General features: G+C 41.4%; 1 protein-coding gene across 1 annotated transcript in view; it reads left to right on the forward strand.

Moving 5' to 3' along the window:
* Positions 1-17,216, forward strand: part of LOC122555352 (sodium/myo-inositol cotransporter-like) — a 91,894-nt gene that overhangs the window by 55,476 nt on the left and 19,202 nt on the right. Inside the window, exon 3 of the mRNA XM_043701283.1 lies at positions 5,665-5,798. Within this exon, the coding sequence (XP_043557218.1) occupies positions 5,665-5,798 (134 nt within the window). The remainder of the gene's footprint in view (positions 1-5,664; positions 5,799-17,216) is intronic.

Here is a 17,216-nt window from a genome sequence, read left to right on the forward strand (position 1 = left end):
CTCCCAGTTGTCAGCAGGAAATTGAGATGCAGGATTATTACGAGATCTCAGATATCTATACAAAAAAAGGGTCATACTATCTTCTTTACAGGTGCCAAGCAGTTTCTAATATTTTAGTTTGCAAAGCTTTAGTTAATCACTAAGAAGCTCTGACGCCATTTCCAAATTATTGCAAAACAGGTTATTGAGTACCTTTTTACTAAAACATCCAAGAGCACTCTCAAACACATGACACTGAGACACATGTTAAAGAGTTTTGGCAGCTGACCAAAATTTAAATTTGTTAGAAAGGTGGAAAGAAAGATAAAAGGATAGTGAGGTTTAGGGAGGGAATTTCAGAAGTTGTTGCTGAAAGTTAGGTTGCCATTGGTGGCTTACGAAACATTAGGGTACTGAAAACCCCAGAGTTGCAGAAGCACAGGTACTGTGAAGATTTTTGGGACTGGTTGAGGTTGCAGAGACAGGGAGGGGACAAAGCTACAAATGGTGAGAATTTTAAAGTTGAGGCATTGCTTGACAGGCTAGATCACTAGGCAGAAGAGGGTAAACTTGATTGTTACAAAATAGAACACAGCAGCAAAGTCTTGGGTGATCTGATACGAAGTGGAAAGATGTCCTGTGTTGTGCTAGAAAAGTCGAATTACTAAAGATAGTAAACACATGGATGAAGGTTTCAGAAGCAGATGAACTGAGGTAGGACAAAGTTGGGCATGTTAGGGAGGAGAAAACAGTCAGTCTTTGGTGACACAGATATGTAGTCACATTCACATCTCTATCAGTTATAACTGCACATTGTACAACAGTCTGGCTATGCCTCAGGCAATTGGCAACATTTACTGTGTTTAATTTCATTTTGGCCTCAAAGTAGAGGTGGTTGTTCTGTCCTTGCAAAGATTGGATAGAATATATTTTGATGCAGATGCTCTGCTTGCATAATTCCTGTTATGGAATTAACAAAAATCTTGCAGCATGCCAATTTCTCCACCCTAACCTAACACATATAAAAAAGTGGAATTATGATGTTTAATATCAAGCCAGAAATAGGACAGGGAGATGTTGGTGCTTTGTTTATTTTCTGTAACTGGTTTAGCGTAGTTCAGGATGCTGTAAAAGCTGTTTCTAGAGCAATCCTGGATGTGGAATGAAAGGAAGAAGGAGTGGAGGCCAAGCCTAGTAATTTAACTGTTGAGAGTAGGCCAATCATGTTGATAATATGCTATAGAGCACAGCTGCTTCTTCTGCCAGTTCTGAAGATTGTCCCTCAAGTGAGTGCACTATGTTACTGATTATGTGGTTGCTAGGAACCAAATAAAGAGTAGCTTTATTTGGGAATTAATATGAATTGTTTGATGGCTGTCGTAGTCATAGAGTCCTAAAGATGGAATCAGACCCTTTGATCCAACTCATCCAACCAGATATCCTAAACTGACATAGCCCCATTTGCCAGCACTTGGTCTATTTGCCTCTAAGCCTTTCTTACTCATGCACCCATCCAGGTGCTTTTTAAATGTCGTAATTGTACCCGTCTCATCCACTTCTTCTGGCAGCTCATTCCATATGTGCGCCACTCTCCATGTGAAAAAGCTGCCCCTCAGGTCCCTCTTATATCTTTCCACTCTCATCTTAAACCTTACCCCCTAATTCTGGACTTCCCTATCCTGGGAAAAAGACCTTGTCTAGTCACTCTATCCATGACCCTCATGGTTTTATAAACCTCTGTAAAGTTATCTCTCAGCCTCTGATACTCCAAGGAAAAAAGCCTCAGTCTGTTCAGCCTCTTCCCCCTGCAGTTCTGGCAACATTCTTGTAAATTTTTTCTGAACCCTTTCACGTTTCACAGCATCTTCCTTAGAGCAGGGAGACCAGAATTGTACACAGTATTCTAAAAGTGGCCTCACCACTATTCTGTATAGCGGAAACATGACGTCTCAACTCCCCTCATCCAATTTCCGAAAAGGTGAATCCAGAGGAAACTGGCTGGTACATATTGTAGCTCAGAGTTTCCTTTACACCAGTGAAAGCCATTGAGAAGTTTAGCTTGAGTTGAGAACATTGGCCAATTGTCAATGTTAAATTGCATTAATTTTCCACTTGCATAACTCATTAAAATCCTTCCCTCGCTTCCTAATTATTTCCTCATTACCTGTTTCAAAGCAAGCACAGAATTAATTTGTGCACAGGCGCTATTAAGAATACATGAATTAGGAACAATAGGATTTAAAGCACTAATCACTGATACTTCAGTGCATGGTCCTACCAAGGTCCTCTATAATTGCAGCAAGACATCCCTGCTCCTGTATTTGAATCCCCTTGCTATGAAGGTCAACATACCATTTACCTTCTTTACCAGCATGCTTACCTTCAGTGACTTGTGTTCGAGGACACCCAGGTTTCATTGTACATTCCACTCTCACGTTTATAGCCATTCAGACAATCTGCCTTCCCATTTTTGGTACCAAAGTGGTTATCTTATATCTATCCACATTATACTTCATTTGTCATGGATTTTCCCACTCACTCAATTTGTCCAAATCACACTGCAACATCTCTGCATCCTCCTCACTGCTTGTACTTCAGCCAACTTTGTGTTGTTTGCAGATTTGGAGATATCACATTTTGTTCTGCCATCTAAATCAGTAATACATTGTGAATAGCTGGAGTCTGAGTACAGACTGTGTGGTACCCCAGTAGTCACTGCTTGCCATTCAGAAAAAAACCCATTCACAGTCCTCCTATCTCTTAGTTTCCTGTCTGGTAACCATCTCAATACAGTCCCCTAACCCTATGCACTTTAATTTTACACACTAATTTCTTATTTGGGATTTTGTGCTTGCCAAATTCACTGGAATTCTTCAAGTTTGTAACTCAGAGTTGATCGGGGAGCTAGCAGATATGGTTTGTTTGGACTTACAGATGGCTTTTAGAAAAAGTTTCCTTTCATAAACCCATTCAGCCTGTGTCCAATCCTGTCATTTTCTAAATGCTCAGCTATTAATTATTTTATAATGTACTCTAACATATTCCCCACTATTGACATCAGACTGACTGGGCTATAATTTCTATTTTTCTTTCTGCCTCCCTCCTTTTATAGAGGAGTCACATTAGCTACCCTCCAATCTGTAGGAGCTAGAGTTCCAGAGTCCATAGAATCTTTGAAGGTGACCACCATTGCATCTGCTATTTCTAAAAGAACAAGAACAAAGAAGATTTACAGTCCAGGAACAGGCCCTTCGGCCCTCCAAACCTGAGCCGATCCAAATTTACTGTCTAAACCTGTTGCCCAATTCCTAAGCATCTGTATCCCTCTGCTCCCCACCCACTTATGCATCTGTCCAGAAGCATCTTAAATGAATCTACCGTGCCTGCCTGTACTACCTCAGCTGGCAACACGTTCCAGGTGCCTACCACTCTCTGGTTCTAGGGTCACTTCCTTAAACACTCTACAATATAGATTATTGGGCCCAGGGGACTTTTTGGCCTTCAATCCCTTCCACTCCCTCAACACCATTTCCCTACTAATATTAATTTCCTTCAGTTCCTTCATCTCCATAAGCCCTGTGTTCTCCAATGTATCTGGTAGATTATTTGTATCTTCCTTTGTGAACACAGAAACAAAGTATGTATATAGTTGATCAGCTATTTCTTTGCTCCCCATTATACTCTCCCCTGTTTCTCACAGTAAGGGACCTAGATTTGCCTTCACCAATCCTTTTCTCTTCACATGCCTTCACATTTACTGCCAGTTTTTATGTTCCCTGCAAGCTTACTCTTGTACTCTATTTTCCTTTTTTTAAATCAATCTATTTGTCCTTTTCTGAATTCTAAACTCCACATACTCCTCAGATTTGTTGTTTTGTTGTGACCAGTTTGTGTGTCTCTTCTTTGAATATACTCTGTCTTTAATTTCATTTGTGAGCCATGGTTTGGCCCGTTTTACTTTTGCATCACTCAGGAATGAACAATTGTTGCAGTTCGCCCATATATCAATATGTGTCATAACTAATGGATGTTCACACTCCCCCTCCAGAATGTCCTGTAACTGCTCCGAGATATCCTTGACCCCAGCACCAGGGTTGCAACATACCATCCCAGCATCTAGTCTGCAGGAACAGAAACTCCTGTCTGTTCTCCTTATAATTGAATCCCTGTGACTGTATTATTCTTCTCCTGTGCAGCAAATTTGGCTGTTGCTGTTTTCCGCTGAGAGACCATTCCTCTCAACAGTATCAAAAAACAGTATATCTTTTGCAGGGGAATCCACAGGGTGTTCCTGCTCTGCTTGCTTAATTCTCTTGCTGTGCCTGCTGGTTACCCATTCCCTTCTTGCCTCTGGAGTTTGAGCCCACGGTGTGTCCATTTCTCTGTATGCACCATTCACAGCACTCTCCATCTCACAGATGCTCCACAGTTGCTACTCCATCTCCAAACGCACTGTCCCTTGAGCTACAGTTGGAGACACCTCCTGCACACATGCAAGCCCTGGAAATGTTCCTGGCTTCTAGAAAGAGCATACCAATGCTTTGATCTCTCCTGCCATGCAGCAAAAGCACACGATCTGTAGACAGGGCAAAAGTGAGGACTGCAGATGCTGGAAATCAGAGTCTACATTAGAGTGATGCTGGAAAAGCACAGCCGGTTAGGCAGCATCCAAGGAGCAGGAAAATCAACATTTCCTGCTCCTTGGATGCTGCCTGACCGGCTGTGCTTTACCAGCACCACTGTAATGCACGATCTGTAGACAGTCAGTCCATGTGACATTTTATAAATTCTTTCTTTGGAAATAGAACTAGTCTGACTCAAGTGTGAGGCAGACTCTAACCTCACACCTCTAATGCATTGTTTGAGCTGAGATGTCACCTGTTTTTATAAAAGCTTAACTTATGTTGGGACTGTGACTTGAAAGAAGTTCTGGGAATCACATATTAATCAAGCAAAACCTGCATCCCCATTCTAAGTGGTTAAAGACTTAACGGCAATCTAAGTTTTTTTCAATGCATCACATGAGTTGTATGACACTTTGATCTTTTACTATAAATTCTGTGTCCTTAGTTTCCTGCCCCACTGGCAACCTGACAAAGGAACAGTGCTCCAAAAGCTTGTACTTCCAAATAAACCTGTTGGACTATAATCTGGTGTTGTGTGATTTTTTTTTAACACAATAAAAATGAGCAAGGAGCATTTCTTGGTATAGAATTTGGTTTGTTGTGAGAACACGTGTACTGAAATAATCTTTGCAATGCCTTTAAAGCAGTTAAATTCTCCAGTGACATCACGAGGGATAGCTTTTCCTTCAACTTACAGGAGGTAAGTCATTTATCTAGAGGTGACCAGCAGATGATTTTTTTCCACATTGTAAATGGACATAAAAATGGTCAAATAACTTCATAGGTTCTGAATCTAGGTTCATAGTGTTTGGAATTTTCTTCCAAATATAAAATCCTTCCTTTTATGGGTGTTCTTGACTCTTGCAAAAACAAATTACTGAGTGAGAAATGTCTGGGGTTTTGAAATATGAAGTGGCGTTTTAGGTAGTGCAACTGTTGAACTCAAAAATCATTTTAATCTTTTTGCTGTAACCTTTTCTTGTCTTCCCCTCTATCCATGTGTCCTGTTCCCCTCCCCTATGGCCGCACCTCCATCCCATTATTTCTTTAACAGACTGAGACAGCTTCTGCCATACGTCGTACAGTGGAGGCATTACTGGAGCATGGAGCTGTGGTGAGGAATCTGGAGAGTTTGGGAGAACGGACACTGCCATACAAAATGTCCAAACACAATCAGCGACACAGCACTGGCGGGTATGTCTAATTTAGAAAAATGTAAGATTTGGAGATGGCTAAAAATGCTACTATATTTTGGGAGGTTTTCCCCTAACTATTCTGTGGAGTTACTGTCATTGATCACTTGAGCAGTAAACATACACAACTCATATGTCTCATGCCCCACAGTAAATCCTTATCTGTTCAGCAGTTATCTAAATGTATTGAAACACGAAGGTGAATGAATTCTTGTCTCTGAACTGCTTTTCTTTTATTATTGGGCATCACTAGCCAGAGGGCAGCTAACAGTTAAGTGCATTATGGTGGGTCTGGAGTCACATATAGGATGGCAAATTTTCTTCCCTAAAGGATATTGGTGAATTCAGATTTTACCATCTGCCATGGTGGGATTTGAGCCTCTGTTCCCAGAATTTAGCCCGGTGTTCAGTGACTTCACCGCCTACACCACTGCATCCCATGCTCTATCTCCAATTTCAGAACACCGATGTATATGCATTCTTTGGAAGTCTAAACCAAAAAGCATATTTGCTTATCATTGAGTCATTAAATAAGCAGCACTGAGTACAAACTGTACACTCATTGTAATTGTATCATTTTCTTTTTTCCTTGAACTGTCAAAACAAAGCAGATGTTTCTCTAGCATTAATACGCAATATAAATTCAATCCTTGAAAGGCAATTGCTCTCTTTTTCATGCTATTGGCTTCAATCACTGCCACAAATTCCATTTCCTACCTGCCAACTCCATCCCTCTGCCGAGTACCTGTCTCAGGCTGAACCAGACTTTTTGCAAATTGATTGTTTCACTTGACATAACACCTGAATTCAGATAAAGAGTCAATGCAATTGAAATGTTCGCTTTGCTTTCTTCCCGCAGATGCTGCCAGAGGTGCTGAGTTTCTCTAGCAATTTCTGTTTTCCTTCCACCTTTCCGCTTTTCTTTCCTCCTTTAACCTGCTCCTTAAAATCTATTCCTTTGATATTCTGCACTAATATTTCCTTATATGAATGGGCCAGTGCCAAATTTTGTTTACTAGCTCTCTCTTGAAGCACACTGGAACATCTGCTTTAAAAATACAGTTTTTTTAAGTGCACGTGGTTGTTGAATAGTGCAGTGGCTTTCATATATTATGTTATTTGCTTCAGTGAGGGATATTAGGACTGTTAACATCGGATGTCAGTTCTTGGATCCAAAATAACAATTCACATGCAGATTTGAGTTCTTTCTAATCTGTGCACGAGTGTTTCTTTTCCTCAGCCTCAGGAAAACATCTGGTACTGTATTGACATTCACAGTTTGACAATACATCATTCTGGCTTCTGAGTGAAATTACCTTTTTAGTGCCATATTGTCAAGTCTCCTGCTTTGGACCCTTATCTTCAACTGGACACTCTTTTTTTTGATTCGCATTTGACTTTCATTCCGTCAATCTGGATTGGATTCAAGGTTAGGCATTATGGGAAAGGTGTAATGATCATCAGTGGTCTATCGGTCCCTGGATGACATTATTGCCTGTGAACACTGATTTGAATTCCACCATACCACTGGTGTATGTTATTAATTGATATGGATTTGAAAACTGGACTCAGTAAAACTTTCAGTGATTGACATAAGAACCAGCTGTTTTGTTTTGGGAAAGAAATCTACCATCCTTAATTGATTTGGCCTGCATGTGATTCCAGACCCATAGCAATATGGTTGATTCTTAGCTGTCTTCTGATATGGAATGTAACTCTGTTATACCAAGCCACTACAGAATAGCCTATAGGCTAACATTTGGATAGTTGTGATGAAACAATGTGGCTCATTACTGCCTTCTGAAAGGGCAGTTAGGGATGGGCAACAAATGTGATAGCACACTCAGTTTCTGTTTTCTCTTTATGCTCCTGTACACCTATATTTATTCAACTGATTAGAAATGTTTGTGCTAGGTGCTAATACTTGCACCCTGCCATCTCTCTATTTGTAAAAATTATACACTGAATTTGTGTATTAAATATTTTGAGGTTTGAATTCCAAATCTTTCACAATAAACCACAGAAAGTTATTTATGGATTTTTCCTGGTTGAAATGTTTATGAAAATAAGCATAAAATTTATCTTAGAGTCAAAGCAAAGTGCCAGAGTTGGAAACCGGTGTTGTGAATTGAACGCATGATATTTTTGTTTTTATGTATATGCCCAAGCTGCTGAATAGAACAAAATTGGTTATTATGAAAAAAAACTGTGGTAAATAGCTTCTCTCTGCACATGTTCAAGAAATACCTATGATAGATTGTACAAGGTGATGTGCAGTGACCTTCATTTTTTTCACCTTCAGAAACTAGGCAATTGCAAAGCTTGATAAGAAGTTAAACCAGTTCCTAGTCAGGGTACAAAGTAATATCTTTTTAAGAGGCTCTTTAAATTTTCTATTCTTTGATCTTTGGGGGTTGTTTTATTTTTCAGGGTGCTTATGCATTCTCACTAATTCGTTTATTAGGTGATACAGTTTGGTTACATGGTATGTGCCTTACACAGAAACTGGAATAGAAGAACTGATTAATATCCTCGAGAATTATCAACCTTCAGTAAGCATAAAGCCATAAGACACAAGTACAGGTCATTCTGCTATAACGCATGTTTCGTTAGAACATAGAACATTACATTCCTGATGCCCAAAACATCAAATCTCCTGCTCCTCACTTTCTCCTAACTTTATAGAGTAGTACAGGCCCTTCGGCCCTGAATGTTGCGACGACCTGTGAAGCCAATTTGAAGTCTATCTTAACTACACTATTCGATTTTAATCCATATGTTTATCCAATGACCATTTAAATGCCCTTAAAGTTGGTGAGTCTACTACTGTTCCAGGCAAGGCATTCCACACCCTTACTACTCTCTGAGTAAAGAACCCATCTCTGACATCTGTCCTATATCTATCATCCCTCAATTTAAACATATGTCCCCTCATGCTAGCCATCACCATCCAAGGAAAAATGCTCTCACTGTACACCCTATCTAATCCTCTGATCATTTTGTATGTCTCTATCAAGTCACCTCTTAATCTTCTTCTCTCTAACGAAAACAGCCTCAAGTCCCTCAGTCATTCCTCGTAAGACTTTCCCTGCATACTAGGCAACATCCTAGAAAATCTCCTCTGCACCCTTTCCAAAGCTTCCACATCCTTCCTATAATACGGCGACCAGCACTGTCTGCAATACTCCAAGTGTGGCTGCACCAGAGTTTTGTACAGCTGCAGCATGGCCTAATGGTTCCGAAACTCAATCCCTCTACCAATAAAAGCTAACACACCATGCGCCTTCTTAACAGCCCTATCAACCTGGGTGGCAACTTTCAGGGATCTGTGTACATTGATACCAAGATCCCTCTGCTCATCCACACTCCCGAGAATCTTACCATTAGCCCAGTACTCTGTATTCCTGTTGCTCCTTCCAAAGTGAATCATCTCACACATCTCCACATTAAACTCTATTTGCTACCTCTCAGACCAGCTCTGCAGCTTATCTATGTCCCTCTGTAACCTACAACATCCTTCGGCACTGTCCACAACTCCACCGACTTTAGTGTAATCCACAAATTTACTAACCCATCCTTCTACGCCCTCATCAAGGTCATTTATAAAAATGACAAACAGCAGTGGCCCCGAGAAAAATCCTTGCGGTACACTATGAGTAACTGAACTCCAGGATGAACATTTCCCATCCATCACCACCCTCTGTCTTCTTTCAGCTAGCCAATTTCTGATCCAAACTGGTAAATCACCCTCAATCCCATGCATCTGTGTTTTCTGCAATAGCCTACCATGGGGAACCTTATCAACTGCCTTACTGAAATCTATATACACCACATCAACTGCTTTACCCTCAATCACCTATTTGGTCACCTTCTCAATGAACTCAATAAGGTTTGTGAGGCACAAACAACCCTTCACAAAACCGTGTTAACTATCCCTAATCAAATTATTCCTTTATAGATGATTATAAATCCTATCTCTTGCAATCCTTTCCAACACTTTACCCATAACTGAAGAAAGGCTCACCAGTCTATAATCACAAGAGTTGTCTCTACTCCTCATCTTGAACAAGGGTACATTTGCTATCCTCTAGTCTTCTGGCACTATTCCTGTAGACAATGATGACATAAAGGTCAAAGCCAAAGGCTCTGCAATCTCCTTCCTGACTTCCCAGAGATTCCTAGGATAAATCCCATCTGGCCCAGGGGACTTATCTATTTTCTCAGAATTGCTAACACCACCTCCTTATGAACCTCAATCCAGTCCAGTCTAATAGCTTGTATCTCAATATTCTCCTCGACAACGTTGTCTTTTTCCTGTGTGAATACTGATGACAAACATGCATTTAGCACCTCTTCTATCTCTTTGGACTCCATGCGCAACTTCCCATTACTGTCCTTGACTGGCCCTTGATCCTACCTGCCAAAGATTTCCTTGATCCTACCTGCCAAAGATTTCTCATATCCCCTCCTGGCTCTTAGCTCTCTCTTTAGGTCCTTCCTGGCTAACTTGTAACTCTCAAGAGCCCTAGCTAAGCCTTCAGACCTCATCTTTACATTAACCTCATTCTTCCTCTTGATAAGCGATTCAACATTTTTAGTAAACCATGGTTCCCTCACTCAACCACTTCCTCCCTGCCTGACATACTTATCAAGGACACACAGTAACTGTTTCTTGAACAAGCTCCACATTTCACTGTGCCCATCCCCTGCAGTTTCCTTTCCTACCCTATGCATTCTAAATCCTGCCTAATCGCCTCATAATTGCCTTTTTCCCAGCTATAACTCTTGCCTTACTGTATATACCTATCCCTTTCCATCGCTAAAGTAAACATAACTGAATTGTGGCACTATCACCAAAGTGCTCACCTACCTCCAAATCTAACACCTGGCTGGGTTCATTACCAAGTATCATATCCAATGTGGCTTCGTCTCTTGTTGGCCCATCTAAATACTATATCAGGAAATCCTCCTGCACACATTGGACAAAAACTGACCAATCTAAAGTATATGAACTGTAGTGTTTCCATTCAATATTTGGAAAGTTAAAGTCTCCCATATCAACTACCCTGTTACTTTCGCTCTTATCCAGAATCATCTTTGCAATCCTTACCTCTACAAAACTGAAACTTCTCAGAGGCCTATAGAAAACTCCCAAGAAGGTGGCCTCTCCTTACCTGTTTCTAACCTTAGCCCATACTACCTCAGTAGACGAGTCCTCATCAAACATCTTTTCTGCCACTGTAATACTGTCCTTGACTAACAATGCCACACATCCCCCTCTTACCACCTTCCCTGATCTTACCAAAACATCTAAATCCCAGAACCTGCAAAAACCAATCCTGTCCCTGCTCTATCCCTGTCTCCGAAATGGCCACAACATCGAAGTCCCAGGTACCAACTCATGCTGCAAGTTCACCAACTTATTCCGGATGCTCCTGGCACATTTCAAACCACCTTCCTGCCTGCTAGTACACTCCTGCAATCTTGAAACCTTATTCATGACCTCACTACTCTCAGTCTCCTGGACACTGGAACTACAGTTTAGGTTCCCATCCCCCTGCTGAATTGGTTTAAACCCTCCCGAAGAGCATTAGCAAATATCCCCCCAGGATATTGGTGCTCCTCTGGTTCAGGTTAGACGATCCTGTTTGTAGAGGTCCCACCTACCCCACAATGAGCCCCAATTGTCCAGGTATCTGAATCTCTCCCTCCTGTACCATCCCTATAGCCAATGTTCAACTGCTCTCTCTCCCTATTCCCCGCCTCGCTAGCACGAGGCACGGGTAACAAACCAGAATGACAACTCTGTTTGTTCAACTCTAAGCTTCCATTCTGGCTCCTTGAATTTATGCCTTACATTCCCATCCATTCAGGACAGTGGGATTGGATGTAGGGTATTTGAATGCTCCTCCTGTACAATGTGGGAGGTAAGGGTCACCACTAGTGTCCCCACTGACTTCAACTTCAGGAAGCACACCCAACTCCAGTTCCTCGGAAACTGTGTTAGAGCACTGGAGCTGGAGATAGATGAACTTTGGATCATTCAGGAGGCTGAGGGGGGTAACACAAATTTGTTGTTGTGCAATTGACCAGTTGGGGATACTGTTTCTAAAGCTCAGACTTTTAAAAGGTGTGTTGGCTGTAACACAATTACATCGTCAACACTTTAAGCGATCTTTCCAAAGTGCAATTTTTCTGTAATGCAGGGTTGCACAGTGCAACCATCACGTTATAGAAGATCTACTACTAAATCATTAATTTTCTCAACACCAAAGCACCTAATTAGCACAGGACAACAGACATAAGGTCACAACAGTGGTCACTTTTTCAAAATAACTGAAGAAGGGTTGTACCCGAAACATTGACTTTTCCACCTCCTGATGTTGCCTGGCTTGCTGTGTTCTTCCAGGCTCCTGCTTGTCTACTTCAGGCTCCAGCTTCTTTGTCTTTTTTCAAAATAACTAACAGAGTCTAAAAAGCCATTGCCAGAAACATACCTTCTACAAACTGATGAGGACATACCTAATCTGTTTCCATTGCCTATGCATAAAGCTGGAAGAATTTAACTCACTGTTTTACCACAGGTCAGATTTCAATCAAAGATTTAAAGTTAACAATTAGTGTCGTACTCATTATAATAACATACGCTACATTTTTCCCTGTGTTGATGTGCCTGCACATATACACCCTTAAGCTATAGAATCACAGCATCCCTATGTGTGGAGACAGGGGCTTTGGCCCATCGAGTCCATACCAACCCTCCAAAGAGCATCCCACCCAGACCCAGACCCCTACCCTATACCTGTAACCCTGCATTTAACATGGCTATTCCATCTAGCCTACACATCCCTCGACACAATGGTTAATTTAGCATGGCAAATCCACATAACGTGCACATCTTTGGACAGTGGGAGGAAACTAGAAGAAACCCACATGGGCAAGAGGAGAACGTGCAAACTCCACATGGATAGCAATCTGAGAGAAGAATTGAACCTGGATCCCCTGCACTGTGAGCAGCAGTGCTAACCACTGAGCTATCGTGCCACCAGTAGATTTTATATTTATTTGAAAGGGGTTTAGTGCCATGGTCAGCACGTCCTCCCTTAACCAATATCATATGAGCAAAGCATTCGATCACATAACGAGTTTATTGGATCTTATTGTGTGAAAATTGGCCATGTGCCTCTTTCCAAAGATAATTAACTAGCTGTGAAGCACTATGGGTTCCATCGGAGACATGAAAGGTGCATGAAACTTTGTACTTTAATTACTTCCAAATACTCAGATGTTTTCTGAATTCTTTTTGGCTAAGGGTTACCTCGTTCTCAGCATTTTTGATTGTACTGTTGAAATGGACACAACATTTCATGGAACATGGTTTGACATTAAAAACAGTCCAATCTAATTGAATAATATGGTAAAGTTACGGACATAGAAAGTCGACATTAAATGGATCAGTGTAGCCAACAAGGGGGAGTCTACAAAATGTGCATTTTGGGAGCAGGCATCAAGGAATCTGCAAATCTGCCAATACATTTAATGGATTATTATGAGCAACAACAGCATCTTGCATTTATTTAGAATCCCTGGTGTAAAATAGCGCCTTAGTGTTCCCAGTGATTGAAACAATCTCTCGGGATGTCAAAACAAGTTACCATATGGAAGAGATCACTGACTCACCCTTAATTTCTTCAGTATCTCACGGGTAGCGTAAGGTTCAAATGTTGTACCAGATGTGTACAATGCAGAAGTCTGTAATTGTTCCTTTCATTTTTACTTATTGGAACTTCAAGTTGTAACCGAATATAGTGTCACAATTCACTGGGCTTGTTCTGAAATGAAAAGATTTTAAGATAACATAAAATTCCCCAATTTACCTGATTTTTAGACCCACGTTGAAAGAAAGCAAGGACAAGGTGTCTGTACTTAGTAAGAGTTACTACTTATTGCAAGTACAGTAAACTCTAGGAACAAGTAAACAGTTATTAACCATCAGCATATAAACTACAAATTAGAAAAACTCTAATCCCCTTATAAGATTTCCCCTTCCATTCATAAACACAGATAGACAAGCAGACAGGGAAAAATGGAAGGAAAGTTAGAAGGCAGTTCATGGTTCCTATTCATGGGTTGCTGAGCTGATTCCGATAACCCTTGTACTGGTCTGAATATTGTTTTTCGGTCGTCTTACTCCAGCTGCTTCCAGAAGGTTTTCAGGAGACAAGGGAGATGCTTGCTTGTAGAAGATCTCTGAGGAGAAAGTGAGGTCTGCAGATGCTGGAGATCAGAGATGGAAATGTGTTGCTGGAAAAGCGCAGCAGGTCAGGCAGCATCTAGGGAACAGGAGAATCAACGTTTCGGGCATTAGCCCTTCTTCAGGGCTAATGCCCGAAACGTCGATTCTCCTGTTCCCTAGATGCTGCCTGACCTGCTGCGCTTTTCCAGCAACACATTTCCATCTCTGTAGAAGATCTCTGACTTATCAATCAAAGGTCACAGATTAGATTAGATGATTAGATTCCCTGCAGTGTGGAAACGGGTCCTTTGGGACCAACACGTCCACACTGACCTTCCAAAGAGTAACCCACCCAGAACCATTCCCCTCTGACTAATACACCTAACACTACGGGCAATTTAGAATGGCCAATTCACCTGACCTGCACATCTTTGGACTGTGGGAGGAAACCGGAGCATCCAGAGAAAACCCATGCAGACACGGGGAGAATGTGCAAACTCCACACAGACAGTCGCCCGAGGCTGGAATCGAACCTGGGACCCTGGTGCTGTAAGGCAGCAATACTAACCACTGAGCTACCGTGCTGCCCCTATTACAATAAAATTGCTGAATGAAAGACAAACTGGGTTTTCTTCAGGTTTAAAATGGATTTTAACTGCAGAGAACAGAGAGACGTCCTGTTCTGGAGGACGCTCCTCTCTACCTTGTTCCCTGTCCCAAACTGTGAACCTAACATCCAACCACATGGTTGTTGACAGGCAAAAAGCTTTTGTTATTGATAGCAGGTCATCAGTCTATAGATCAATCGACTTCTTGTTGCCACCCAGCTGCAACCCCTTTGTTCCAGTTCATCTGCAACGCAAATTTTAATTCCTGCTTGTTCATACAGCTGGTTACATAATGATTATCATAAGTTGCTTTTCAAAGCATGCAGCAATCCTTTAAACTTGGTTTTAAAGTAGGTTTTTTTCACTGTCCACAATTTTAAAAAGCACAAAATCAAAAAGGCAGTCTTTAGCATAGCTTCTTTTTTTATTTGACAATTTTGGGACTGAATTCATTAAGATTTCTGTAGTTCTTAAAATGGGTGTTCTTCACTGATGGGTGTGCCTGAAACAAGACCCTTACAAAGCTATATACCCCAAGGGATTGTGCACTCTGGTGAAATTGATCCTTTGGATATAGATTGAACCTGGGATTGAAAGCAGAAACTCTTCAAGAGCATGCTGCCTTTCTCTCAGCATAAGGGAATTTTTGTAGAATTGTAGAATTTTACAGTCAAGAAGGAGGTAATTCAACCCATCATGTTTGTACCAGCTTCCAATAGAGCTACCTAGCTAGACCCACTCTTTGGTCATAATTCCATAGCTCTCTAAATTCATCACTTACAAATATATATTGATTGCTGTGGATATGAAATCATGTAGGGGTATTTAATTAAGAATTTGTTGAGGGTAGAAGTTAGGATGATTCAGCTCAGCATCCTTGTGATTGTGAGTAATGTTACATTGAATAGTAGAAATGAACAGGATTGTGTACAGGCAAGTTGATTCTTCTAAATTAGATTTGAAGCATTTCTTTATGGGCTGTGAATAATACAGCCCTGGGTCCATTTATTAACCATCCATAGCTTACCTGCAAATAAGATGCGTTGTCTTCCTGAATCACTGTAGTTTCTGTGTTGATGCTGGACATGGTATTCTACCATGGTCATCATGGAAGAGTGGTAATTATACATCTGTGATGCTGGTGTGAGAATCTAAGGCAGAGTAGTATTTGGGTCCTAACCCTGTAGCAGTGGGACTATGGTTGGGATCCTGGAGAGAACCCAGTTCCAAGATTTCCGTTCAATGAGAAACTTAGCATAGAACATAGAACAATACAGCATAGAACAGGCCCTTCGGCCCTCAATGTTGCGCCGACCTGTGAACTATTCTCAGCTCATCCCCCTGCACTATCCCATCATCATCCATGTGCTTATCCAAGGGTTGTTTAAATTTCCCTAATGTGGCTGAGTTAACTACATTGGCAGGTAGGGCATTCCACGCCCTTACACTCTCTGAGTAAAAAGCAGCCCGAATAGTTGGGCTGGCTAATCAGTGTCTGTGATTTGATGATGGTTGGCAGCTATCACTCTGGTAGTAGTGAGAGTTCTGTCAAAGAGCCTGGGACACAGGAGGAAGGAACACAAAGAAAGCGAGAGAAGGCTGATGGTATGCAAGATTTGTCTTTAACCTAAACTTTCCAGGACAGCATGAGAGACTACTGTAACAGAAAGCCTGTGTCTCAAGAGGCTCTATGTCTCACCACTCTTCCATGTAAAGGTCAGATTGCCTTTAGCTTATTCACCCCTGGAGTAATTGAAATAACTGATGAAAATGCCTGATAATTGTCTTCCTGCTGCATGGTTCCCAATATTGCAGTCAATTTGCCTCTAGATAAAGTAACTGGATTGGAACCAGGAATACTTGGCAAACTGGCCCCATACCTTCTCTCTCCGATACCACCATTCCCTTGGTATGTAACATGAGTTCAAATAGCACAACAGTATTTTTGCAGTTATGACAGTCTACAATTTCTTTCTCTTGGTTTCACCTCTGCTTTTCCTAAATTTTAAGGTCTGCAGTGCCATTTGGTATTTTGCCAAAGTAGTCAATTGTTGTATTGAGCCAATTTGGATGTTGTCAAGCTATTCATAATTGAGTCCAATATTGTTCTGGCAACCAAAACTATGCACTTCTGATATAAGCCACTGAGTATCAATCAAGAACCTTAGCTGGTTTTGGTTTTCCTCCCCTGGTTCATAGTTAAAGACTTTGGCTTGTTGAATGAGAGAAATGCCAGCAGTGTAGTGTTTCCAGCAATACTGCCTCTGTCTTGGGATAGATTTTATGTCCAAGCAGCCTGTAGAGACTGTTATATTTTAAACATTTACAGTAACTGCTATGAGTAAGATCAGAACCTTATTTTACAGTCAAAAAGTGTGGCGCTGGAAAAGCACAGCCGGTGAGGCAGCATCTGAGGCACAGGAGAGTCTACAATTCAAGCATAAGTTCTTCATCAGGAATGTGGTGGGCCCTGGGGGGAGTAGGGGTGGGGGCTGAGTGATAAATGGGATGGGGGAGTGGGGCTGGGCGGAAGGTAGCTAGGAATGCGATAGGTGGATGAAGGTGGGGATGATGG

Source organism: Chiloscyllium plagiosum, chromosome 12, assembly GCF_004010195.1.
Source record: "Chiloscyllium plagiosum isolate BGI_BamShark_2017 chromosome 12, ASM401019v2, whole genome shotgun sequence".
NCBI classification, from domain to species: domain Eukaryota; kingdom Metazoa; phylum Chordata; class Chondrichthyes; order Orectolobiformes; family Hemiscylliidae; genus Chiloscyllium; species Chiloscyllium plagiosum.